The following is a 25,648-nucleotide window of genomic DNA, read 5'->3' as shown; positions in this document are numbered from 1 at the left end:
GCTTCCTCGATGGCTTGATCAGTGTCATGTGCCCCCCCCCCCTTTAAACTTTTATCCCTGTTTTAAAATAAAATAAAAAGCCGCAGAAACCCGCAGACCTGCCCCTAAGAGACTCATGCCCAAACCTTGCCAATTAAATCCTGCTCAGGCGCCTCCCAGATCGGCAAAGGCTGGAGAAGGCGGGCGGAAGCACAAACGGCCCTCCCTGCCCTGTACGAAGCTTTGCGCAAGGGCTAAAACCAGTAACCGTGGGGAAAACACCCCTCCGGACCAGTAAGATGAGGAAGGGTCATAATCCATCAGCAAATCACAGGGTTGAAATGTTTCAACAGTAACTTCTGGGAAACGCAAGGCTAAGGAGGAAGAAACCGCCCCCAACAATATTCTTCCGAGAAATGGGATGCTGAAAACTCACTCAGTATCCAAGGAAAGGGCTGTGTCTGTTTTCCCTGTATTGTGAATAAGCCTCAACAAAAATCGGGTGATTCGGATTATTTCTGTGACCGGAGCATTAAGAAGCAGCAGTTTTGTCTCACGTTAAAGCGTTTAGTGCCCGGATAATAAATTCTAATTCTTGGCTGCTTGTACAGGGGGGAGTTATCGCCCTTTTTCCCAATAAAAGGGGAAATAACAGCAACCCCATCCCTATCGCACAGCCAAGTCGACACCGAGGTTGCCTCACCCCAGCCCGAGCAAAGGAGGAAGGACTTTCTGGTTGCTTTTTCCTTCTTTTGCTTCGTTATTTCATAAGAAAAAAATTAAAGAAATCTCACTTCTCGCTTGAAGGGTCACAAGCAACGCTGCAATTCGGGAATCGGAAGGTGGAAGTACCAAGCTGCCCCCAAACCAGCCGACTCTCGCGCTGCTCCTCGCGGTCACACGGCCACGGAACGGCCAAAAGGATGGCACAGCCGCCTTGGCCTTTCTGCCGGGCCCCAGATTTAACTCTTTGGGCAAAATTCCTGCAAGCGAATGCTGCGAAAAGCCTTTCCCGCCTGGCGGAGCGGGAGGCGACCGAGACGCTGCCGGGGTGGGGGTGGAAACTCGCACGTGGCTGCCTGTTTTGATGTTTGCTGAAAAAAAAAAAAAGACGAGGCGATTCAAAGACAAAACTCGGGCGTCCGTCGAAAAGTCGGGATCCCTCGGCCGCTCGGCGCCGGGATGTGCCGCAGCGGAGGGAGCCGCCGGCGTCTCGGCGTTCACGGGCCAGTGAAGGGATTTCGGGGATGGGGCTGAGGCGGCGGCGAAGGTGGAGGAGGAAGAGCTTGGAAGGTTTTCACCGTCTTTGCCTCGAAGAGCATCGGACAGAGCGGTTCTTCACCGTGCAGACTCGTGCAATCCCTTCTCCCAGCCCTTCATTCCATCGATTTTTTTTTTTTGTCCTCCCCACTAGAAAGGGGGCTTTTCTTCTCTCCACCCCTTTGCTCCGCCAGCCTCGTTGCTCCAGAGCAACGACTGAGGTGGAGAAGATGCAAAAGCTGCCCTGCACGTGAGCCCAAATACCTCAACGAAACCTGAAGTTGCTCTGATAAATCCATAATTTCTTGGAGGCAATTAACGCATCCCCCCCCCCCCATGGTTTTACTTCCCCTCCGATGCCCAGAGGCGGAAAAGGGAGAGGAAACACGCAAATCAGCACAATTAATTTGGGGACGAGCGATTAGAGGAGGAACTCGCAGCTGATTTTCACACTGACAACACGAGCGCTGCTGGGACCCGCCCTCAGGCTTCTCCGCTCCCGGCTGAACAAGCCCAGGTCTCCCGGCCGCTCCTCCCACGGGTGATGCTCCAGCCCCCGACCAGCTCCGCACCTCCCCGCCCTTCTGGAACTGGGGAGGGGGGGGGCCCAGAACCGGCCGCAGCCCCCCGGCCGTGGCCTCACCGTCCCATCGCCCCGGGCTCCGGTGACGCTGTTGGCCCGGGCTGGCCCCAGCGCAGCCCCCTTGGGGAGCACCGCGAGGGACGGGCTCCGCCAGGCCCTGCCCCGCTGCTCCCGACCCTCTGAGCCCTGTTGTTGAGCCACTTCTCTGTCCACGTCACCCTCCTCTCGTCCACCCCACGCTTCCTCGGCTTGTCCATGAGGGCGTTACGGGGGACGGTGTCCAACGCCTTCCTGAAGTCGAGGGCAACAACAGCCCCTGCTCTCCCTTCGTCGACCCAGCCAGTCACCGCCGCAGCAGGTCACCAAACGCCTCCCCTTCTCTCCCAGGGATTAAATCCCAGCTTTGCTTTATTTTCCTTTTTTTTTTTTTTTTGGGGGGGGGGGTGGAGGGGGGTAGCTTTCTTCTTGCCCTCCTTTTCTCGCTCTCCTGAGCGTGTCCGTCTGGCAGGTTTGAGGTGCGGGGCGGCGGACCCTGCGCCTACCTCAACCAGGAGAGGATCAGCTCGTCCCTGTGCCACACGATGAAGCACTGGCTCTGCAGCAGAGCCGACGACTACGTCCTCTGGAAGCAAAGGACGTAGCTGACCAGCAGCGCTCAGCTCTGCCAGCAGCAGATGGAAAGCCGAGAAGAGTTTTCCTTGGTAAAATCCTACACCAACGTTTATAAACTTGTATTTTCATCGTGCTTCCTGCTGAGACACGCCAGAATATCATTAAAGCTGGCATTTCCGTTGTGATCAGCACATCACCAATAGTTTATAGAGCATTTTCCACGAGCTTCCAAAAGCCGTAGTCTGCCTCCGACCAGACCCTGCCCCATTGATCGTGAATCGATGGATGCAGCAGCGCAGCCGGAACCCGCCAGTCCCCAGGTGAGGATGGACACGCGGACGCATCGTGGTGAGCAGAGATGGCTCCGTCATCCCTCTCATCTCATCCCCAGCACGCGTTTCAGCGTGGCGACGAGCTGGAAGAGACCCTGGGTGGCGCCTGTGACGAGCCCCCAGACTCCTCCTGGGGGGTTACTCCGGATGAAGCCACCGAGGATGGGGGGAGACGTTGCAAGAGGGCTCTGAAAACCCTCCCCAGCTTGTTGGTTCGCCCACAAATCAGACCGTCATCTGCAACCTTAAATGCTGAGCAAGAACTACTCATCATTGTTTAAAAATATGTGGGGTTTGGAGCCGATTCTCCCCACATCATTAGCTGGGCTCCCTATGCTGGCCGCCCGGACCCCCATCGATTCACCCACCCATCGCTATGGGGAGACGCCTCCTACTCCCTTTTATTTTGCACTTGAAAAGGGTCCAAGGCTTTGAGCCCGAGGCATGGGAAGCTCCCCAAACACCCCACAGTTATTCATCTTATTAATTATACACCAAACAGCAGCGAGCCCTGAAAGGGAATCGCCCCAGTTTCCCTCCAACCAGTTGCTCTCGGGCCAAGAAAATAATAGCAATAAAAATAATCAGATCTCAAGGCTCAGCCTCTGGCCGACCGAAAAGGAGACGTGGGATCAGAAGTTCCTATTTTAGGTTTCTCTCGTTATCGGGAAGTTAAAACGAGCGATTCCCTCGGACAGGGGATTTGAGCGGGGGTTTTTCCCCCCCTCCCCAGCTCATGGTACAGAAACGAGTCACCTAAACCCCGCCGGGTTTGCCCAGCCCTCGGCACGTTTGTGGTGCCCCCGCCTGATGGCTGAATGCTCCGATTCAACGGCTTCTCACGGCAACGCCGGCTTGGGAAGGCGCTTTGGGGGAATCTCTGCCTTTACCAGCAGAGGGGCTACGCCAGCTTTCACTTACCCGTTCCCAGCGGCTTCCAGCAGCCGCCTTCATCCCCAGCTTGGGTTAATTTCCTTTGAATCTGGGGGTTTATGCTGAAAGCAGAAAAACCACGGGCAGCTCCACGGTGATGCGCCCGCCTCCGTAAGCAACTAAAGCAGGGGATCAGCCAAGAGATCCGACTCTTCACGCGCCCGATCCCGTCCTGAAAGCAAAAATCCCGCGTAGGAAGCTGTGTTATACCTCGTCCTTTATTTTCTTGGGGAGCGGTGCTGGCCTTTTGGTCACCCCCATTCCCGGGAGAGAAAGGGGGTGCGTTTCAAGCATTCGCAGGAGCACAGACCCACATAGATCTCCCGCAAAATTTGCCTCTAGAAAAACCAAACGAGCCAATTGTGGCTTTTCTTTTTTTTTTTTTGGTAGCTGGATGCGATGGGTTTTGTGCTTCCCCGCGTCGCCAGCTCTGTTTTTCTCGCCTCTCCGCGGTGGGATGGGAGCAGCGCCGAGACCCATAAAGCTGCTAGAAAAACACCCCCAAAATGAACTGGCATCCTACAGATTGCAAGCACGGCACCTCCTTGCTTTGTGCTGCTGGTTAAAAGCAGGTAGGAGAGAAAAATCAATATATACATATAGGTCTGTGCAAGTGAGGGCTGTGGCTGACCTTCCCTTCCCGGCCTGCAAAGCACCCACGCTGCCAGGCAGGATTTTGGGGGGGGGGGGGGGGGGCGGGAAAACCCCAACGTGTAAATCCGAGCTCAGGGGAGGTTAAGGGAGAAGGGCAAAAACCTGCTGCCCCACGCGTGGGCTGCCAGGCGCCCCTCTCACCCCAAAAACCCGCTGTTCCCCTGCCCACCACCCCGAAGATGAGTCTCCCGCCTCTTTCAAAGCCCCCAGTCTGCGGCTGGGATGTGCCAAGCTCATCCCAGAGCAGATCCGCCCCCGGGCAGGATCAGCTCTGCGCCTCCATCCCTCTTCTCGCAGGCTTTGTCCGGGAGACGACGGGAAACCCCTCCCGAGCCTGGATGGGCCCGAGCATCAACCAGAGGGGGGGGGAAGCAGGCGCAGCGGGACAGATCCCCTTTGCAGAAAGCCTCGTGAGCGCCGCCGGGCTCCTGCTCATGAGCAGGTCGCAATAAACACATCCCAGGGGAAATGTTTCCCCTCCCAACGCTCACCACAGACCTGGCTGCTCCCCCAAAAATCCCTCTGGAGCTGGCAGCAACACTCACAGGAGCGAATTAAACCGGAGCGACACCGGGTTCGGTCTCTGCAGCCCGGCTGCTAAACGGGGAGAAGAGAGGAAAAGGTAATTAAGCTTTTATTCCTATTTTACACCCGAACGCAAAGCGCAAAGGCAGGGAAAGCTCAACCCATTAAAAAGCAAGAAGTTTGCCCCAGTGGTGATATTTTTTCACGTGGGGGGGTGCTGTCATAGCCACAGTGACCCCAATATATATATTAAAAAAGGCATTTTCTGATAGAGCTAATATTTATTAGACCAAGTAGTGAAGACACGGGGGTCTGGGGAGGAGAAACAGGCTTTTGGGGGAGCACAGCCTCCCCCACCGCTTCTGCTTCCCCACCACGGCTGGAAAAACCAGAGGCAAACGGGTGGTACAACCCCCTGCTCGCAGCTGAGCTCACAACTGCTGACCCAGTTCAGGTGTTGGGCAGGGGAAAACACTTTAATGAGATAAATTCTGTTACTGGAAACACAGGGTCCAAGGGGACGACCCCAGGCCATCCCGGTGCTCTCTGGGTGCTGGGGTCCCACCAAGGCGGACGCTCGTGCCGCGATGCGGAGGGGGGTCAGCGCCTCCCCCACATCCGCAGCGTTCCGGTGCGCTGGGTTTGGCAGGAAAAAAAAGCCACTGAGATTTAAGCCAAAGGAAGACGAGCAACAACGGGACAGACTCGGTACCGGGTGATTTGCTGGGGTGTCAAAACACAGCCCGGAGCGGCAGGTCGGCGGCTCCTCCGAAGCACTTCGCCTTCCTCTCTCCACTTTGCCTTGCTGCCCCTCGCCTCCAGCTCCTCCAAACCCCCCCAGAAACCAAAGGCACTGAAACCAGCAGGGCTGAGCTTGGCAGAACAGCAGCTGCCGGCAAAGCGGGGAGGTTTCCAAGGCTCCTGAATATTCCCAAGCCTCCCTGTAACTCCAAAAGCTGGAAGGACACTAGAGGTCAGGCTACAGTAAGGATCCTTTGGTCACAGCTCCGTGTCATTGTTGAGATTCTGCTTTGGTAAGTTAAAAATGAAAATAAACCTAAGCCACCGGGACACTCGCTGCCGTGTCGCGAAGGGAGGGGGATATTTCAGGTGAAATTCAGGTTTTCTGAATCCTTCCGAATCCTGCTGGGACGCTTTTGCCGGTGGCTGCAGACAGAGTATTTCATCCGGGAGCACCGGTCGCTGCTGATCCCGTCAGCGTTGATGTAGGCACATTGTCCCGTGCCCCGGACATCGAACCTGCACCAAAGAGCAGAAGGAAAACTCAAAGGGAAGGGAGCGGGTTGCTGCCAGCCACAGGCCACCGGCTGAGCGCCTCCCGTACGGGCTAACGGTGCTGCGAGGAGCGGGGACCACCCTTCCCGGCAAAGCACCCGCCCCGTGCACAACAAAAACCGCCTCCCGCTCCACAAAGGGGGGAGTATTTTCAGCTGCGTGGTCCCACGGAGGGTCAGCCAGGGCTGCCCTCGACCCCCTGCCAGCATCTGCACCGCACAAATCCACGGCCTGAGCTCCAAGCGCTTCAGCTCAAGCAAGAAAAGCGGCGATTTAATTGCTCCCACCTCATTAAATGTATATATGTGTCTCTTCTTGCTTTCAAACCCTGACCCATCTCAGCCCAGGACACGGTTACGTTCTCCAGAAGAAGAAGGGACATACGGGTTGTTGAAGAGAGACCCGTCGAACCATTTCCAAGGCCCAGAGCCTTCCCTTCGGAGACCGACCCAGTAGTGCAAGGAACTCCCATAGCGCAAGAGAAAATGCTAGAGGGGGGGAAAAGCAAGCGTCTTCACGCTACACCCTCCAGGGGAATCCCAAATCTGCTTCCCGAAAGCCACTGACACACCAGTTCCTCGGGGATTTCGCATTTACCAGCTCCTCCATAGTGTCAATGGTGGCCAAATGGGCTCCAAGAGAAAGGCAGGATATCCGACTCCTGTTCCAGTCTGCTTCATCCTCCACGAAGTAAAAGCACTTCTCCCTGTACCCGATCCCGTTCTCCAGGCAGCTGGGAAGGACGGGCGAAGGGCAGGAAGGGCAGGACGGGCATTTCTTAGCTGGAAATAAGCAGAACGCGGCCTGGTGACTCAGGTTTGCTCCAGGGGAGGCGAGGACGTTGGTGGTGGGCACCTCCATTCTCAGCCACTTACCCGCCAGCGTGATGACGGTGAGCAGCAACGCTGCTACGACCACAGTGACCCCGATGGGGACCTTTTTATCTTTAATGCACTTGTGGCTAAAACCTGGGGACAAACCGCGTGGAAGGGGCACGGCCGGCAAACCCGTGGCACAAAAAGCACCCCGAGCCCCCCCGCACCTCTTTTATTCCCCCCACAGGTACCTTCAATGCCTTTAAATACAGCCACAAAGCACATGGGGGGGCCCACAGTGGGGTGCAGGCTCAGTTCAGGGGGTGCATCGCAGTGCTTTCAGCAGCCTCCAAGGATTTTTAGGGCTGCCTGACTTCACTGCATCCTCTCCATCCCCCCCTCAACCACGAGAGACGGGGGCCATCCCCCAGACCCACAACTTGGGCTGCCCCATGCCTCCTGCAGCTTGCAAACAGCTTCACCTTCCTTACATCCTCCTCCTCCCCCTCACCCCAGCTATTTTAACTAAATTTTAGCTGCCCACGTCACGCTAAGCCCAGCCACGACCTCCTGAACATCCCCAAAACAAGACCAGGGCTTACCGGTCCCTTCCTCCCCTCCGTGCTGTGACAGCGTCGTTACAGCAGTCGAGCCTTCGCCCGAGCAAAAGCAAGGAGCCCGTGCAAACGAAGTCTCCCGGGACAGTCAAGGGAAAAAACAGCGTTTCCCCTTCACCTGGTTTGCAGGCACGGCAGGAAGGGAAACAGGATTTCTGCCTTCCAAACAAAACCAGGCCTCGCTTTGTGTTTTCCCAAGCCAGCCTTGATTTTGTCAGCTTCTGATGGCTCTCTTTGCCCTGGAGGGGCCTCGGGCCTCAATTACTTCCCCGCTTCTTCAACCGCAAGGTGTTCTCGGCTCCGATCCCCCACGCCAGGACCCTCAGGTCACCCCAACGTGGTGCTGGGTGGCCCTTCAAACCCACCCAAGCCACATCTCCCGGCCCAAAGCACAGAAACCACCCTCTCGTCTCCCCATCATACGCAGGGCAGCTCTTAAAGCCTCGAGGTGTAAGAGAACAACCCCCTCTTGGAAAGAACAGGTATCATCCATGAATCTAGACACCCTTCTTTTTGATCAAGCACCGTTTCATGGTTTAGTATTTCACCTAAGCTTAGGGACGGGATATCTTGGCCATCACCGATTCTCCATGTACTGAAGGACAAGCGCTCCTTTTAGAAGAAAATTAAGGGAGGTTGGCAAGCGAAAATAGCCTTAAATCGTCCCTGTGTAACACGTGACCAGATATGGGTAACGAGGGTTAGGGGACTTCATCTGTAAAGACCAACAAAGAGAGGAAGGCGTGTGCGGAAGGATCTGAAGCAGAGCCAAGAGGAGTGACTTAATGCAACCTATGTAGATTAGAATAAACGTGCATTAGATGGGCAGAACGTGTATGGCCTTATCGTATAAATATAACGAGGTAGCCGGCTTCGGGGTGCTGGATTTGTGGGAAACCACCAAGCACCCAGGCTTGCGCGACGCTGAAATAAGTCAGCGATGTCGCTCCTGGGCACGTCGTTATTGACTCGCTGCAATCGGGCGACGGCTCCGCTGTTCGGACAACACGGGAAAGGGGATGGTGCCCGCGTACCTGCATCACGAAGAGCTTCTGCCATCCCTGGCGCCGCGGAGGGGACAGCAGCGCCCTCCGGGGACAAGCACGGCCCTCAACTCCACCAGCAAGAAGGTGAGTGGGGTCAAGAACACCTTGAGACAGCAGCACAGCACCAGCCGGGTCCTGCTGCGGCCCAGGGCTCTGCCAGGACGCTTCCTGCAGTGGCTAAAATAGAGACAAGCAGCTCATAATCCCTCCAAAACCTCAGTGCTGCTTGTCGCAGCCCTTTTTTCTAAATCCCTTGTTTCCCTCAAAGCTCCTTTTCTCCGTTTTCCATGTCCCAGCCTGCATTTGCTCTGAATTATTGCTTCTCAAAACCTCCCCCGACCACATATTTTCCTGTGTCGCTCTTGCAAACTGTTTCTCTCAGTTCTCTGGGGTTTTGACCTTTCCCTGGGCACGGCCTTTTCCCAAAGCCAACAGCAAAACGTTGACAGATTCAGGGCTCTCCTCAGAGAAGCAAAACCAGGAACTTTCTGTAGAGCCTTCACATTTACAAGAAAAACAGGTGCTGTCAATAAGCCCTTGAAACCAACAGCTGCGGCTCCTGACAAAGAGCCTCAATATTTACTGAAACTAGATCCACAGCCCTGAGATCAGACACGCAGCTGGTGTTCCTGTTCAATATCAGCCTGTAAATACAATGCACTTTGGACTTGCCTCAATTTGCAGCAAATATTCTCCAGGTAAAAACAACCTTCACGTGTTTGCAAAGGTAAGAACCAGAAGGATACTTTTTTTTGTCCCCCAAACACTTGATTTTTGAACAGGGTTTAATTAATGTAGCATTTCGCTGCTGTCCCCAACACCTAAACCCAAATTACTCCTGCCCCAGGCTGCAGCTTGGCGCATTCTGGAGTAAAACAGCAGGTGATGGAGGAAGACGAGGAGAAAAGACACCAAGCAGGGAACAATGGAGGCAACCGAGCATCAGGAAATACTCCCAAATACACTGGGCTTGAGGGAAATAAAGGACTTTTGTGTCCCAAAAAGCGTATCAACAATATTACAGATGAACACTCTTTGAGTTCATGGCCTTGGCAGGGGAAGCTTCCAGCAGAGGACAGATAAGCTCCCACAGAGCAGCTGACTTCCACTGCCCATTTTTAACTCTGTGGTAGAGAAAAGCACGCCGATTTGCCCCCTTCCGTGCCCAGATGAGGGATTTAGGCACACACAGGGATGCTCTCTGCTCCCAAACCTCAACTTTATCCCCTGCCTGCAGGACTGGAGCAAGAATCCAGAAAACTGGGACCAGCCAGAGGCATCTAATACCCAATACTGCTCAAACTCACCCCTTCCCGCGATGCCCGAGCCGGGCTCTGCTGGGCCTTGCAGAATCAGAGCAAAGCTACAACCCGGTCAGGAATTCCTCTCTCTGTTGGATTGGGCACAACCACCTCTGGAACTGAGAAGCAGGCTCAAGACTAAACTTGCTTCACCCAAAACTCCCACCACACGACGCTCTCCTACCCCCTTTTCTTGAGGTTTTTACCCCAGGTTCATGCCCCGTAACTCACCGCTTTGTCCCAGGGAAAGGCAGTGGCTGCAAATGTCTGGAACGCCACCAATTTCAGCTCTCCCAGCTCCAGGCTTTTCAGCCCACGTTGAGGCTGCCCCGGCGGTGGGTGGAGGCACGTTGGCATCCTCGGATTGTCCTGCCCAGGGTGTTCCTGGGGTGGTGACAGGCTGAGAGTGCTTGAGAGAACCCCAGAATCCCAGACTGCCGGGGGTTGGAAGGGACCTCTGGAGATCAGCGAAGATGCTCTAGTTCCCATCCTCTTATCTCCTACAGAAAAATACGTAAATATGTAAAGCTTTCTATGCATTCTCCAGCCAAAATAAACACTCCAAGGCAGATCAGCAGCTCATCCTTCAAAGCAGTCATCTGTGAAAACAGAATCCAGAGGAAACACTCCACCCACAGCACCATCAAAACAAACCAGCTCAAAGCCAATTTCCTTTCCGTGGTATTTAGCACTGCTCATCTCCCTCAGTGCCCCCAGCGCCCGTCAGGGCGGCGAGGAGGTGGGAGCCCCTCCAGCCTTTGCACCTCCGTGTCCCCCGACCCGGGTGGCAAAAGGCGGGGGGCAGAAGCAGACACACGGCTCCCCCTTTGGGGCTTTTCCCCCTCCTTTCCTCTCTCCCAGCTTTTTTGCACCATCCTTAAATGACTCCCCACCCCCACTCACACTCCTTCTTGGATTAAACCAGCTGCTTCAGTAAATTCCAAGATAAAACCCAGGGGCGGGCGGGCAGCAGCGATGGCATCAGCTGATGCTGCGCAGCGTCACCCAGCAGCCACGAGACTGACACGGATGCTCTTTAGGTGACCTCCACCTGCCCTCCCCACCAGGAAACATTTGCCAGCGCCGGGCCAGGGCCCCTTCCCCACTCGAGAGGTTCCATTCCTTTTTACGGTACAAATATTAAAAAAAAACAAACCACACCCCAAAACCCCACAGAGCCAAACCTCCTGCCGTCTGTCACAGGCCGTACAAGGCTCTGGACCTGATGGGAGATGGTGGCTTCTCACCCCTTGTTTTCAAGCACAGCGAGCTGGGGACAGGAGGTGCTCCAGGCAGGAGGAAGAGTCCGCAGAGGCGCCTGTGCCTGTTTGCTTGTGCAAGGCTGCATTCGGGGGCTCTCCTCAGGGCCCCCCTAACCCTGATCCCCCCACAAGCTGCTGCTGCAGGAGCCCCAGAATCAGCTGTGGGTGGTAGAGACCAACTCAACCTGGCCGGTGGGTGAAGAAACCTCGCTGCAGCCCCTGCGAGGGCAGGGATGGTGTGGCTCTGCTGAAGAGTGGCATCAGGGCTGCTGCAAACAGCCCCTTCCCAGTGCTCCCAGTCCCTCCATCCACAAGCATCCCACTTCAGGCAGCTGTTCTCATGCAGCAGGGACGGAGGGGGCTTTCAGCAGAGCACGGCCCGGGGGAGCCCCACAACTCGCCTGGGCTCCGGGCAGAGCCAGCACTGCGGGACAGGCTCTAGCAGAGAGCGCCAGCCATCCCCCGCCAGCCACCGGCACCCCACGCTGCCACGGCTCGAGGGAGAAGACCCCGGGGGCAGCCGTCACATCGCACACGGGTACCCCAACGCTCCCAGAGCCAGGACGGAAAGTGCACCCAGAGACCAGGAGGGGAACGGACAGGGCGGCCTTGAGCAGGCACCTTCCCAAAAAGGAGGGACACCCATAGTAGCTTTGACTATTTTAATAAAATTAGTAGAAAAGCAGCATCATTGGGTGCAACCCAAGGGCTGCTGTGGGGTCCCTTCCCTAGTGACATTCACACCCGCCCTGGACGCGGTCCTGTGCCCCCAGCTTGGGGTGTCCCTGCTCAAGCCGGGGATGGGACGCGATCGTCTCCAGAGGTCCCTTCCAACCCCCACCAGTCTATGATTCCATGATTCTGTGATTCTCCAATTCTGTAATTCTGATTCCGCGATCCTGTGATCACTGCTTGGGGCGTGCTGCAGAGATAAGGCCGCTGCTGCGAGCAGCTGGTGCTCCCAAAAACATGGTCGTTCAAATACACACACTCTCCTTGGCCCCGCACTGGGATCCTGCAACAGGAAGGGAAGACACTGCTGGGACCCTCGCGGTAGCGCCGTCCCCTCAAGCAGCAGGAGACAAGCGCTGCCTGCGAGGGACAGGCCCAGCAGACACGGCCCAACAGGCCCCTGCCCCCCCCGCCGCAGGACGGTCACCCCACGGCCCCGGCTCGCCACGGGACTCACGTCTCGTTGAGGCTGCTGCCATCCACCCACTCCAGCCGCTCGCCCCGTCTCCGCAGCCCAAGCCAGTAATCAGCATTACCCTTGAGGCGCCGGAGAAACTCCTGCGGAGGAGAGAGAGGGGCCCACAGTCAGGAGCTGCTGCCAGCCCCACGCCGGGCCCTGCCGGCCTCGCAGCCAGCCCCAGCCCCGCACTGCTGCCACCGGCCGGGGCACAGCACCAGCTCCCACCCCACGCCTGCTCCGACAAGCTCCAGAGGCTCCTGGAGGAGCTCACCAGCCTGCCCAGCAGGGCTGGTCCTGCTCTTCAGGAGCTCTGCCCTGCTCGGGGTCCGGCCCAGCACCGCAGATGGAGGGAGGGACAGACAGATGGGGAGACACGCCCTGGGCTCCACACCCCACCCCATGCTTCCCTCCCTCCAGGGCCCCAGGGCAGAACTGCATCTCTGTCCCTACAAGCACCTCTCGCCTGCCCAGCGCCAGCCCCAGCATCTGCACCACCCCAGAAACCCCCCTTCGCCCCCACGCCCCCACAAAAGCCCCTCACTCACCAATTCCCACGGCCTCTTGAGCACAGCCAGCGAGGCCCTGAGCGAGGAGCACGTTTCCTGGCCCTGCTCCCAGCTCCCCTCCCTCGGTGAGAGATAGTAGCAGACCCTCTGGTACCCAACCCAGCCGTCAGGACAGGCCAGCGCTAGAGCCGCCGGCAGAGCTGGATTCCCTTTAGGCTTTCCTGCTCGAGAGGGAAGGGGAGAAGGTCAGGGCATTGTGCGCCACACAGACCGGGGCACACAGCTGCGTGGGGCAGGGAAGTAGGCAGCCCCAGGCTCCCCACACTGGGATCCCACATTCGCTGCCAGGGACCTGCAGGGCACAGACACCCCACACCTTAACAGCCTGCCCCATGGCATGGCTCGGGGTGCCCCTGCTCCTCCCCAGGGCCCCCCAGGGCAGGGTGTCATGGTTTTAGCTGGGATAGCTTTAATTTTCTTCACTGTAGATGGTGCACTGCTGTGTTTTGGACTTAGTATTAAAAGAATGTTGATAACACACCCATGTTTTGGTTGTTGCTGGGTACTGCTTGTACTAGTCAAGGACTTTTCCTGCTTCCCGCTGCTGAAGGAGAAGGTGAATCGAGCCAGTTTGCAGAGGTAAAGGCCATCCAGCTGGCCTTAGACATCGCTGAACGGGAGAAGTGGCCAGTGCTCTATCTCCATACTGACTCCTGGATTGTGGCAAATGCCCTGTGGGGCTGGCTGCAGCAGTGGAAGCAGAACTGGCAGCGCCGAGGCAAACCCATTTGGGTTGTTGCACTGTGGCAAGATATTGCTGCCCGGGTAGAGAACCTGGTTGTGAAAGTACATCATGTGGATGCTCATGTCCCCAAGAGCGGGGCCATTGAAGAACATCGAAACAACCAGCAGGTGGATCAGGCTGCCAAGTTTGAAGTGGCTGAGGTGGGTCTGGACTGGCCCATGACACCTCAGGCCATCAAGGGACACACGCAACATACAGGTGGGCTCACGATCGAGGGGTGGACTTGACCACGGACACTTACCTGACACTGCAGCAACAGCCACGCACAGAGCCATGGCCAGGGCCATGAGCACAGCCAGCACCAGGGCGCAGCGCCAATAGAGCTTGCACCACTCGCCTGTGGGAGGAAAAACCCACCCACAGTGAAGGGGGTGCTGTGCCAGAGCAGGCACAGCCCTCGCATCCCTGTCACCCCCAACACCAGCTGCCCAGGGAAGGCCGGAGGGACCCCCAGGGGACACCCCGCAGCAGGAGAGCTGCCAGAGGCACTGAGAGGTGGTGGGAAAAGCCTGCTACACACCACCCCACGGGGACTGAGCGGAAGACAAGCCCTTTCCAGGCAGCTGCAAGAAGCCTCACACTTGCCAGCCCCACGGACACTCTCTCCTCCCTTCAGGCCACAGAGCTGGCCCTGCACTCACCCAGAGCTCTGCAGGGTGTCCTTCTGCAGGTGTCCCCAGGCACCTCTGGGTGGGGGGATGCCCCTCCGGCCTGGGGACTCAGGGGCTCCTTAATAGTCTTATCTTTGCAGCAGAATCCCTTCCTCTCTGCTTTTTCCATGACACATTGAAAAGAGGAATCTCTTTCTTTCTGACTGGCAGGATGTGACGCCCAAGGCCTCACAATTGCTCACAAAGCCAGTTTCAGGCTTATTTACAGTTTTAACTCCAAAGCTGTCATCTTCAGAGTGGGAGAGCGCAGACAACGTGTTGAGACACCACAGCAGATCCGGACGGTTTGTTCTGTGCACTGACTGGGGCCGTGCTTGGTTTGGATGAAGGGGGCTTCAGCAAAGCTTCTCATGGGGTCATTAGGAGACAGACTGTATTCACGGTGAGGGAGGGAGCAAGGTACACTGGGGAGGAAAACATACAGCCTGCAATTGATATTCTCTTCCCCACTTACCTGACAGAGCCCTGCACACCTGCCCCATCTGTCAAGACAGAAACCAAAGCTCACCCCAGCACGCGGCACAAGTTCCCTCACCCAGAAACTGCCGGCACAGGAGAGCTGCAAAACACGCTCAGCTCGCACCAGGGCCAGAACTGCGGCCCCCCCCGGAGGGGTTAAGGCAGCTCCTGCCCAGGCAGCCTTTAAAAAAAGCTTACTTTTAGCTGTTTATCAAAAACCCGCTGGTTCTAACCCCAAACGATCTCCCGCATGGCCCCAGCGATAAGCGAGAGCCAGCGGACACAGAGGCGGGGTCGGATATTCGGGGGGCCCCTGGAGGGGAACTCGCTGCCCCGGGAACGCCCCACAGGCGAGGCCCTCCCAGGACCCGCCGCAGCCCCGCGGCCGGAGGGAGCGGGGGAGGCCCGTCACGCCGAGCCCCAGCTCAGCCGGCAGAGCCCCGGGCGCCGGCACCGGCAGGACCGGCAAGGAGAGCAAAGGCTCCCCAGGGCCCCGTCCGTCCCGCGGGGAGGAACCACAACAAGCCACAGCTGCGGGGGAAGGGGCTCCTGAGCAGGCGCGTCCCAGCGCCGGCTGAGGGGACAGCGAGGAGGAGGCGGCGGCGGCCACGAGCACCCGCTCCCTCACCGGCCCCGGCGGAAGGCGGGAAACGGGGGCACGAGGGAGCGCGAGCCGCCCGCCCCCCTCAGCTCCCCACAACCGGCCCCCCTCAGCTCCCCACAACCCCTCTTCCGCCGCAGGGACCCCCGAGCCCGAGCAGAACCGACGGCAGGTCCCTACCTGCGCTGCGGCGGTGCCCGAGATCCACCGCCGCCTCAGGGCGGGCTCCGGACACTGCCGGCGGCCCTCACCCCCAACGCGGCGGCGGCAGGACTCACACTGAGGGGACGCGCGCTCGTACACACAGCGTGAGGAAACATCCCAAACACCGCCCACAAGCCCGCCTCACCTCGCACCAATCAGCGCGCAAAGACGAGGAGTGGCGGCGGGAGCAGCCAATCAGAGAGACAGTGAGGCGGTGCCATCACTACTTTGTCCACCCTGTGACTATTACCAGGAGCCCTGGCTTGAGGCGGGAACTCGGCCGTTCCCCCGCTCGGCCCCCTTTTACTTCTGCAAAGTAATGGGGCTGGGGAGATTTCCTGCAGATTTTGGGATGAAATAAAGCAAACTGAAGGGCAGCCCAGCCCTGGAAATGAGGACTTTGCTCTTCCAGAGCTTGGTGCTGCATGTGGGGCATAAAGGATCCCCCCGGACAGCCCCGATGCCGCCACCATCTGCCCCTCCCGATGTGTCCGCAAACGGTGTCGGCATCGTTGGTCATGAACTACAGGGATGTGGGGATGAACAGACAAGCAGCAAGAATAATGCGCGGACAGAGAGGCTTTGCGAGGTTCAGCAGCGATAAGTCACTCTTAGCAAGGGTGTTAGTCATTAGGAACATCTGCTTTTTGGCCAGGGGGTTCCCCGGTGGGAGGCAGGAGCCGGGGGATGCCGCCCGAGCAGAGGGGCGAGGGAGGCAGCTCCCCACACCCCAATGGGGCCATTCCCTTCCTGCCCACCTCATCCCCTCATCATGAACAGAAGAGGGGGGAAATCTCCCACTGGTGAGCAGTGGAGAAGAGAAATGACACAGCTTTCCCTTGCAAGCAGCTTCTCCTGGGGTCCTTTGTGGGTTTTAACTGTCATTGTCATTAAGACACATCACTCATTAGGCCACCAGTGCTGATTAAAGGTTGTTTTTCCACTAAAGTGGCACTTCTTGGTCTGTTGAGGTGCACTTTATTACAGGGGGTTGTTTCTCTGTTTGCTTCTGTTCCTCGTAGTCCTTGTTAGGTTTGGTAAATACACGGTTATCTTTATGGCCACCTACATGCGCACACACATCTGCATATGAGTGATCCGTTAATCGTAGTCATTATCAATAACCAAGGTCCTAGTTTTTCCCCGTTTGGAGCCAGAGAAACTACTCAAAAAGAGGACAGAAGGGATCTACGTCTCCTCCTTCTCGTTATGTGCGCATATAGTAGAAAACCTGAAAAAGAAAACAAAGTAATATTTAATTTTCAACGGACACAGGCTACCGACCCTCCCATGCTGCCTACGCAAGCCAAAAATAAGGAATACTTGTTATTACTACTTAATCCTCCTTACCGTAGCGGTTTCTGGCGCTATTAAGGCTCTTTCAGCTTGGTTTTGTTTCCAGTCCCCCATCAGCTGGTGTCTGGGATCCATCGGTGTTTGATAGCTGTTGGTGACGGGTATCCATCAGTGCTAGATGTCTGTCAGTGTCTGCCATCCATCAGCTTCTCTATCACAGACAGATAGACTTGACTTCAAATTGGCAGCGATTTCTGCCATCTGCATTTTCTCCTCTCTTTTTCGTTACATGTTTTAACAGCATTTTATTTCACCCCAGAAATTTGGAAAGCAAAATCCATGACTGCCCTTCTCTCCTGCTCCCGTCCCCACCGCCTTTCACAGCCCCAGCCTTGTCCTTCCTCCTCTCTTCTTTACTTGGCACCAGTTTCTTCTTTGTCTTCACGGCCTGAGGAAGGAACATGTCTCCCATTACATCTTCCTGCCTCTCCCACTTCACTCCCCGTGTAAACCCCGTTCATATTCCTCTTGCCATCTTCACTATGCAGCCATCCCCACCGTGTGGCCGTATTAACAATACATGTATTCATATGTATTACTGTATTAATTACTGTATTAATTTTACTGCATTATTAATACTGTATTAATAATGCTGTATTGATAATACTGCATTAATGACAGAATCACACATAATCGCAGAATCTCACAGGTTGGAAGGGACCTCAGGGATCATCTAGCCCAACCTTTCGAGGAAGAGCACAACCTAGACAAGACGGCCCACCTCCCTGTCCAGACGACTCTTGAAGGTGTCCAACGAGGCCGAGTCGATCCCTTCCCTGGGGAGATTATTCCAGTGGTGACTGTCCTCACTGGGAAAAATTTCCCTCTCGTGTCCAATCAGAATCTCCCCAAGAGCAACTTGTGTCCATCCCCCTTGCCCTCTCCATGTGACTCCGAGTAAAAAAGGAGTCTTTATCTTGCTTGTAGCTGCCCCTTAAGTCCTGGTACACGGGGGATGAGACCCCCTCTGAGCCTCCTTTTCTCAAGGCTGAACAAGCCCAGCTCTCCCAGCCTAGCCTCGTATGGCAGCTTCCCAGTCCTCTGATCATCCTGGTGGCCCTTCTCTGGACCCCTTCCAGCCTGGCCACATCCTTTTTGTACAGCGGGGACCAGAACTGCACACAGCGCTCCAGGTGTGGCCTGACCAGCGCTGAGCAGAGCGGGATGATGACTTCTTTCTCTCTGCTGGCAATGCCCTTGTTGACACAACCCAGCATCCCGTTGGCCTTCTTGGCCGCAGCAGCCACTGTTCGCTCATGTTGAGCTTCCCCTCACCAGGACCCCCAGGTCCCTCCCCACAGAGCTGCTCTCCAGCCAGGTGGATCCCAGCCTGTGCTGCACTCCCGGATTATGTTTTCCCAGGTGCAGGACCCTGCACTTGTCCTTGTTGAACTTTGTAAGGTTCTTGCTGGCCCACTCCTCCAGCCTAAACAGATCTCCCTGCAGAGCAGCTCTCCCTTCTGGAGTGTCTGCTTCCCCACTCAACTTGGTGTCATCAGCAAACTTCATCAGGCCACGCTTGATCCCCTGAAAAAAAATCCCTACCTGAAACCTTTTTGAGAAAAGACTTTTCTGCTGCTCACGTTTAGGGAGCACATTGCTGAACCCCGCTGCTGCCAGCTCCTGGAGCGCTGGAGGGGAGATAGGAGCCCTCACACCCCCAGATCCCTGCAGGGCTCTGCCCGCACCAGGACGCCCCTCTGCAGTGCTCAGGGAGGGGCAGAGCCAACATTAGGACGAGCCATTGCTGGTGAGCAAAGGATTTTGTCACCACCCAGCTTCTTCCAGTTCCCTCCCGGTTTGGTGCTTAGGACAGAAGCTCAGTGCCTGCTCCATGCTCACACCCCCAAACCCCCCCGTGATGGATGGTGGTGCCCGGACAGGGTGGTGGGGTGCAGCCCCTTTTTGGGGGGATGAGAGCAGGCACAGGGGTGAGCAGGCAGGTTCCTTCCCCTGGGACAGCCATTGCTGCTTTGTCCCGCTTGCCTGTGCTCCCTGGGGAGAGCCTGCCAAAGCCGAGCTTAACTCCTACTGCGACAAAGTAGAGATGAGGGGGCTTACGCAAGGTCAGCAAAAGGAGGAGAGGGCACCATTGAGCTTCTGCGAGTTTTGGCAGGAGCTTCTTCGGTGTTGCAAGATATTTAGCAAGGAAGTCCTGCAGGAAAAAAAAAAACGCAATTGGGTTTCACGGTGTTCAGGATGAGGCATCTACCAAAGCTAGAGAGGCTTGGCTGAAATGCCCCGTACCCAAGTCCAAGCTCTGCAAGGCAAAGCACACTCCTGGCAAGCACCCAGAGGGGGGAAAGCCCGCAGGGAGCAGGGTGGATCCCTGCTTGCAAGGGAACGCTGCATCGTTTCTCTTCTCCACTGCTCACCAGCGGGAGATTTCCCCCCTCTTCTGTTCGTTTTCTCTTTTTTCTCCCTTATTCTTCCCCAAAGGTGACTTTACCATGGGGGTTAACGCCTGCTCTTGGCCACAACCCTTGCAAACATACTCCTCTGCCACACCAGCAGTGCAGCAGATGAGCCTAGATCAGCTGATTACATAGTGCAAAACAAATTCCTTGATTCTAGTTTTACTTCTGTAAAAATAAATCCCGCAGGGAGCAGGGTGGATCCCCAGGGGTGAGGTGGGAAGAGGGGGAGAAGCCCCATTGGGGTGTGGGGAGCTGCCTCCCTCGCCCCCCTGCTCAGGCAGCATCCCCGGCTGAGGGCTCCGTGCTGGCGGCATCCCCCGGCTCCTGCCTCCCACCGGGGAACCCCCCGGCCAAAAAGCGGGTGGATCGATGGCATCCCGCTCTTGGCACAGGCACGGGCACCTGGGGGATGTCACTGAGAGCTTCCACATCTCGAGTGCCAGCTCAGAAATCTCCCAACACAGTCATCGAAATACACGTTAAGAGCCGTGCCAAGGACAGAGGCTGGCAAATCAATATTTATGTGCCCAGGGACGTCTCAACCAAATTGAGGCACCCAAATGTGGTTTTACGGGGGGGGGTTTATCATAGACTCATAGAACGGTTTGGCCTGGGAGGACCTTTTGAGGCCATCGAGTCCAAGCCCCTGCCACGAGCGGGGCCATCTTCCACTAGAGCAGGTCGCTCCGAGCCCCGTCCAACCTGACCTTGCGTGTCTCCAGCGATGGGGCATCGACCACCTCCCCGGGCAACCTGGGCCGGGGCTTCACCACCCTCAGCGTGAAACATTTCGTCCTTAGATCTGGTCTGAATCTACCCTCACCACACCTTCCCACCCGGCCAGCATCCCGCTGCCAAGCAATGACTAACACCCTTGCTAAGAGTGACTCATCGCTGCTGAACCTCGCAAAGCCTCTCTGTCCGCGCATTATTCTTGCTGCTTGTCTGTTCATCCCCACATCCCTGTAGTTCATGACCAACGATGCCGACACCGTTTGCGGACACATTGGGAGGGGCAGATGGTGGCGGCATCGGGGCTGTCCGGGGGGATCCTTTATGCCCCACATGCAGCACCAAGCTCTGGAAGAGCAAAGTCCTCATTTCCAGGGCTGGGCTGCCCTTCAGTTTGCTTTATTTCATCCCAAAATCTGCAGGAAATCTCCCCAGCCCCATTACTTTGCAGAAGTAAAAGGGGGCCGAGCGGGGGAACGGCCGAGTTCCCGCCTCAAGCCAGGGCTCCTGGTAATAGTCACAGGGTGGACAAAGTAGTGATGGCACCGCCTCACTGTCTCTCTGATTGGCTGCTCCCGCCGCCACTCCTCGTCTTTGCGCGCTGATTGGTGCGAGGTGAGGCGGGCTTGTGGGCGGTGTTTGGGATGTTTCCTCACGCTGTGTGTACGAGCGTGCGTCCCCTCAGTGTGAGTCCTGCCGCCGCCGCGTTGGGGGTGAGGGCCGCCGGCAGTGTCCGGAGCCCGCCCTGAGGCGGCGGTGGATCTCGGGCACCGCCGCAGCGCAGGTAGGGACCTGCCGTCGGTTCTGCTCGGGCTCGGGGGTCCCTGCGGCGGAAGAGGGGTTGTGGGGAGCTGAGGGGGGCCGGTTGTGGGGAGCTGAGGGGGGCGGGCGGCTCGCGCTCCCTCGTGCCCCCGTTTCCCGCCTTCCGCCGGGGCCGGTGAGGGAGCGGGTGCTCGTGGCCGCCGCCGCCTCCTCCTCGCTGTCCCCTCAGCCGGCGCTGGGACGCGCCTGCTCAGGAGCCCCTTCCCCCGCAGCTGTGGCTTGTTGTGGTTCCTCCCCGCGGGACGGACGGGGCCCTGGGGAGCCTTTGCTCTCCTTGCCGGTCCTGCCGGTGCCGGCGCCCGGGGCTCTGCCGGCTGAGCTGGGGCTCGGCGTGACGGGCCTCCCCCGCTCCCTCCGGCCGCGGGGCTGCGGCGGGTCCTGGGAGGGCCTCGCCTGTGGGGCGTTCCCGGGGCAGCGAGTTCCCCTCCAGGGGCCCCCCGAATATCCGACCCCGCCTCTGTGTCCGCTGGCTCTCGCTTATCGCTGGGGCCATGCGGGAGATCGTTTGGGGTTAGAACCAGCGGGTTTTTGATAAACAGCTAAAAGTAAGCTTTTTTTAAAGGCTGCCTGGGCAGGAGCTGCCTTAACCCCTCCGGGGGGGGCCGCAGTTCTGGCCCTGGTGCGAGCCGAGCGTGTTTTGCAGCTCTCCTGTGCCGGCAGTTTCTGGGTGAGGGAACTTGTGCCGCGTGCTGGGGTGAGCTTTGGTTTCTGTCTTGACAGATGGGGCAGGTGTGCAGGGCTCTGTCAGGTAAGTGGGGAAGAGAATATCAATTGCAGGCTGTATGTTTTCTTCCCTGCCGTTATCCTGAAAAGCAGGTTTCTTCACCCGCTTTGCAAAACACCGAACTCCACCAGAGTGGGTGTATTTTATTCAGTTCATTTTTTGCGTAAAGACGGGGCTGGGTGGTAACTTCACAAAGGTGCACCCCGCACCGAGACGCTACAAAGCATTGACTGGCACATTTAACTGTCTCCTAGCCAATATTCACACCCCGCAGCTAATAACTGGGTAATTTCTGTCTTGATTCGCCTTAAAGACAATGCTCCCCTATAAATTTCCCACCCGTGCTCAGAGTAAGGGGCTTATTTGAGTGGGGTGTGAGGGGGGGAGCTGTCTGGGCTATGGCTGTGATTTTCAGTATTCTAATGAGGTTAGTTCACCTAAAGGATAGTTAGTTCTTATCAGCATCCCAATTAGTTCTCCTTCACTACTCACTTTATCGCCCCATTGTCCGCGTATTCTGAGGCGGGATGTTTGCTCTGATCAGTTTCTCTCAGGATAGGGAGGTATTTCTTTTACAACTATCTCTTAGCTACCTCCTCAGGTTGCCACATTCTGTTTTGCCATGCTTACGTGGTTCGTTGTTTGTACTTAAAAGAAAATTCAGTTTTCTTTGGGATACGACCGGTGTGCCTTGTTCCTTCCCTCGGCCTGACTTGAGATTTTCTCCTAAGCACCCCGTAAGATGCTTTGCTGAGGCCCCCCTCGTCACACCCCCACCAGGATAATGGCTTCTCCAGCCCCTTCTTGGCTTCCAAGGCTCAAGGGGTCTCCCCTGTCCCTGGGGTGCTGGGGCTGCTGGTGGTGGTGTCCAGCAGCTGTGGTGAGTGGAGGAGGGCTCAGCAGAGGTGTTGGGGGGGGACCCTGGGTCCCCCATTGCCCTGGCCTGGCCCCTGCTAGTGGTGAAACGGAGGGGCCGAGCAGTGGGAAGTGGGATGCTCACAGCCGGCGAGTGCCCTGTGGCCTGTCTGGGAAGGGTGCGTGGGGGTGGTGAGGAGGGTGCTGGGGCCAAGGGCCGGCCCGTAAGCTCCGTGACGCTGTGTTTGTCCCCGCAGGTACTCTGTGTGTGCTGAGGCTGGGCTTTGGCGTCAGAGAGGCAGCACGGGCGGGGCAAGACTGCACTGGTGTCACCTCCCTGAGCCTGGGTGTTGCCGTGGGGCCAGAGGTGATCTGTGAAAACCAAGCACGGCCCCAGTCAGTGTACGGAATTAACCATCCCAATCTGCTGTTTGGTCATCATGTTTTCTGTGCTCTCCCAGTGCAGTGATAACAGCTGTGGAGTTAAAACTGTGTCTAAGCCTGGCTTGAAACAGGCTTTGTGAACGGTTGTGACACCTCGGGCCCAAGATCCTGCTTGTTGCAAGCAAAGAGATTCCTCCTTTCAGTGTGATATGGAAGAGGTGGCGATGATCGGAGGGCACAACAGCAATGAGAATGTGGAGGAGCCCCTGAGTCCCCAGGCCGGAGGGGCATCCCCCCACCCAGAGGTGCCTGGGGACACCTGCAAAAGGACACCCTGCAGAGCTCTGGGTGAGTGCAGGGCCAGCTCTGTGGCCTGAAGGGAGGAGAGAGTGTCCGTGGGGCTGGCAAGTGTGAGGCTTCTTGCAGCTGCCTGGAAAGGGCTTGTCTTCCGCTCAGTTCCCGTGGGGTGGTGTGTAGCAGGCTTTTCCCACCACCTCTCAGTGCCTCTGGCAGCTCTCCTGCTGCGGGGTGTCCCCTGGGGGTCCCTCCGGCCTTCCCTGGGCAGCTGGTGTTGGGGGTGACAGGGATGCGAGGGCTGTGCCTGCTCTGGCACAGCACCCCCTTCACTGTGGGTGGGTTTTTCCTCCCACAGGCGAGTGGTGCAAGCTCTATTGGCGCTGCGCCCTGGTGCTGGCTGTGCTCATGGCCCTGGCCATGGCTCTATGCGTGGCTGTTGCTGCAGTGACAGGTAAGGGAGGAGAGGCTGCCACCGTCCGTCCCCTCAGTGCAGAGCTGGGTGTGCTGCCGGCAGCCCGGCTGGCGCGGTGCCAGGCTGGATGTGGGCCCTTCCCTGTGGGCTGGGGCAGGCGCTGGTATGTGAGACCAAGGTTGGCGGGGGGAGCATGTTGGGGCCAGGCCCTCCAGCTGGCTGTGCCCCTGCCCTGGGGGTGCTGGGGGGCCCTGGGGAGGAGCAGGGCCACCCCAGGCTGTGCTGTGGGGCAGGCTGTTAAGGCGTGGGGTGTCTGTGCCCTGCAGGTCCCTGGCAGCGAATGTGGGATCCCAGTGTGGGGAGCCTGGGGCTGCCTACTTCCCTGCCCCACGCAGCTGTGTGCCCCGGTCTGTGTGGAGCACAATGCCCTGACCTTCTCCCCTTCCCTCTCGAGCAGGAAAGCCTAAAGGGAATCCAGCTCTGCCGGCGGCTCTAGCGCTGGCCTGTCCTGACGACTGGGTTGAATACCAGAGGGTCTGCTACTATCTCTCACCGAGGGAGGGGAGCTGGGAGCAGGGCCAGGAAAAGTGCTCCTCACTTGGGGCCTCGCTGGCTGTGCTCAAGAGGCCGTGGGAATTGGTGAGTGAGGGGCTTTTGTGGGGGCGAAGGGGGGTTTCTGGGGTGGTGCAGATGCTGGGGCTGGTGCTGGGCAGGCGAGAGGTGCTTGTAGGGACAGAGATGCAGTTCTGCCCTGGGGCCCTGGAGGGAGGGAAGCATGGGGTGGGGTGTGGAGCCCAGGGCGTGTCTCCCCATCTGTCTGTCCCTCCCTCCATCTGCGGTGCTGGGCCGGACCCCGAGCAGGGCAGAGCTCCTGAAGAGCAGGACCAGCCCTGCTGGGCAGGCTGGTGAGCTCCTCCAGGAGCCTCTGGAGCTGGTGGGAGCTGGTGCCGTGCCCCGGCCGGTGGCAGCAGTGCGGGGCTGGGGCTGGCTGCGAGGCCGGCAGGGCCCGGCGTGGGGCTGGCAGCAGCTCCTGACTGTGGGCCCCTCTGTCTCCTCCGCAGGAGTTTCTCCGGCGCCTCAAGGGTAATGCTGATTACTGGCTTGGGCTGCGGAGACGGGGCGAGCGGCTGGAGTGGGTGGATGGCAGCAGCCTCAACGAGACGTGAGTCCCGTGGCGAGCCGGGGCCGTGGGGTGACCGTCCTGCGGCGGGGGGGGCAGGGGCCTGTTGGGCCGTGTCTGCTGGGCCTGTCCCTCGCAGGCAGCGCTTGTCTCCTGCTGCTTGAGGGGACGGCGCTACCGCGAGGGTCCCAGCAGTGTCTTCCCTTCCTGTTGCAGGATCCCAGTGCGGGGCCAAGGAGAGTGTGTGTATTTGAACGACCATGTTTTTGGGAGCACCAGCTGCTCACGGCAGCAGCGTTATCTCTGCAGCAAGCCGCAAGCTGTGATGTGATGGCAGCAATGGAGGAAGGAGCTTCCCCATGCTGGGGACTCGTTTGGCTGCTTCCACGTTCTTACATCAAGTGCAGCTCCGGGTTGCTGCTGGTGTCAGCAGCAGCTCACTGCCAGCTCTGGGGGAGACGAACCTGCAGGAAGGGCAGACCCTGTGGATGCTGCCTGGACTGGGCCCTTGGGCTGCCCCTTGAGTGGGTTCCTTTGTCCTTCTGGGCCCACCCCAGAGCCTGTGTTGCTTCTCTCAGTTTCTGTCTACCTGGTTTTGTCCTGTGGTCACCCATCAAGCAGCTTCTGCTGGATGAGATGGGTGCAGAAACCTTGGGGGTGGTCACTGGCCCTCTGCAGGGCAGAGGGTGCCCAGAGCTGGGGTGTGACGGGCCCTTGGGGCGGTACCCAAGAGATGTGCTGGTCTTAATGCTATTTTTTACTATTTTTATTAAAATACTACAAACTACCATGGGTGTCCCTTCTTTTTGGGAAGGTGCCTGCTCAAGGCCGCCCTGTCCGTTCCCCTCCTGGTCTCTGGGTGCACTTTCCGTCCTG

The 25,648-nt window shown here is 57.7% G+C and overlaps 2 protein-coding genes across 13 annotated transcripts; one reads left to right on the top strand and one right to left on the bottom strand.

The window, feature by feature from the left end:
* Nucleotides 1–525: 525 nt before the first annotated feature.
* Nucleotides 526–15,773, bottom strand: LOC142049048 (uncharacterized). Its single transcript, XM_075076429.1, has 12 exons — nt 15,630–15,773; nt 14,360–14,793; nt 13,960–14,055; nt 12,953–13,134; nt 12,405–12,505; nt 12,011–12,254; nt 10,185–10,337; nt 8,641–8,829; nt 7,592–7,682; nt 6,772–7,142; nt 6,559–6,662; nt 526–6,138 (listed from the first exon to the last, which is right to left on the bottom strand). Exons 2-12 carry the CDS (start codon nt 14,496–14,498, stop codon nt 5,985–5,987), a joined length of 1,824 nt encoding a protein of 607 aa, XP_074932530.1. The 5' UTR covers nt 14,499–14,793; nt 15,630–15,773; the 3' UTR covers nt 526–5,984.
* Nucleotides 15,774–20,814: 5,041 nt separating this feature from the next.
* LOC142049098 (C-type lectin domain family 2 member B-like) lies at nt 20,815–25,560 on the top strand. 12 transcript variants are annotated; one of them, XM_075076555.1, is made up of 7 exons: nt 20,815–20,942; nt 21,624–21,728; nt 22,817–23,291; nt 23,596–23,691; nt 24,110–24,291; nt 24,714–24,814; nt 24,965–25,560. In XM_075076555.1, exons 3-7 carry the CDS (start codon nt 23,153–23,155, stop codon nt 25,101–25,103), a joined length of 657 nt encoding a protein of 218 aa, XP_074932656.1. In that variant the 5' UTR covers nt 20,815–20,942; nt 21,624–21,728; nt 22,817–23,152; the 3' UTR covers nt 25,104–25,560. The 12 variants fall into 12 exon arrangements, with proteins under 12 accessions (XP_074932656.1, XP_074932666.1, XP_074932662.1 ...); XM_075076561.1 differs by having other exon boundaries at nt 20,822–20,942; nt 21,624–21,674; nt 24,989–25,560; XM_075076560.1 differs by having other exon boundaries at nt 20,822–20,942; nt 24,989–25,560.
* The last annotated feature ends 88 nt before the right edge of the window (nt 25,561–25,648 follow it).

The sequence above is a fragment of the Phalacrocorax aristotelis genome, chromosome 31 (genome assembly GCF_949628215.1).
Source record: "Phalacrocorax aristotelis chromosome 31, bGulAri2.1, whole genome shotgun sequence".
Classification (NCBI taxonomy): domain Eukaryota; kingdom Metazoa; phylum Chordata; class Aves; order Suliformes; family Phalacrocoracidae; genus Phalacrocorax; species Phalacrocorax aristotelis.
Note: the sequence above shows the minus strand (reverse complement) of the source record. Positions and strands in the feature narration are given on the sequence as shown.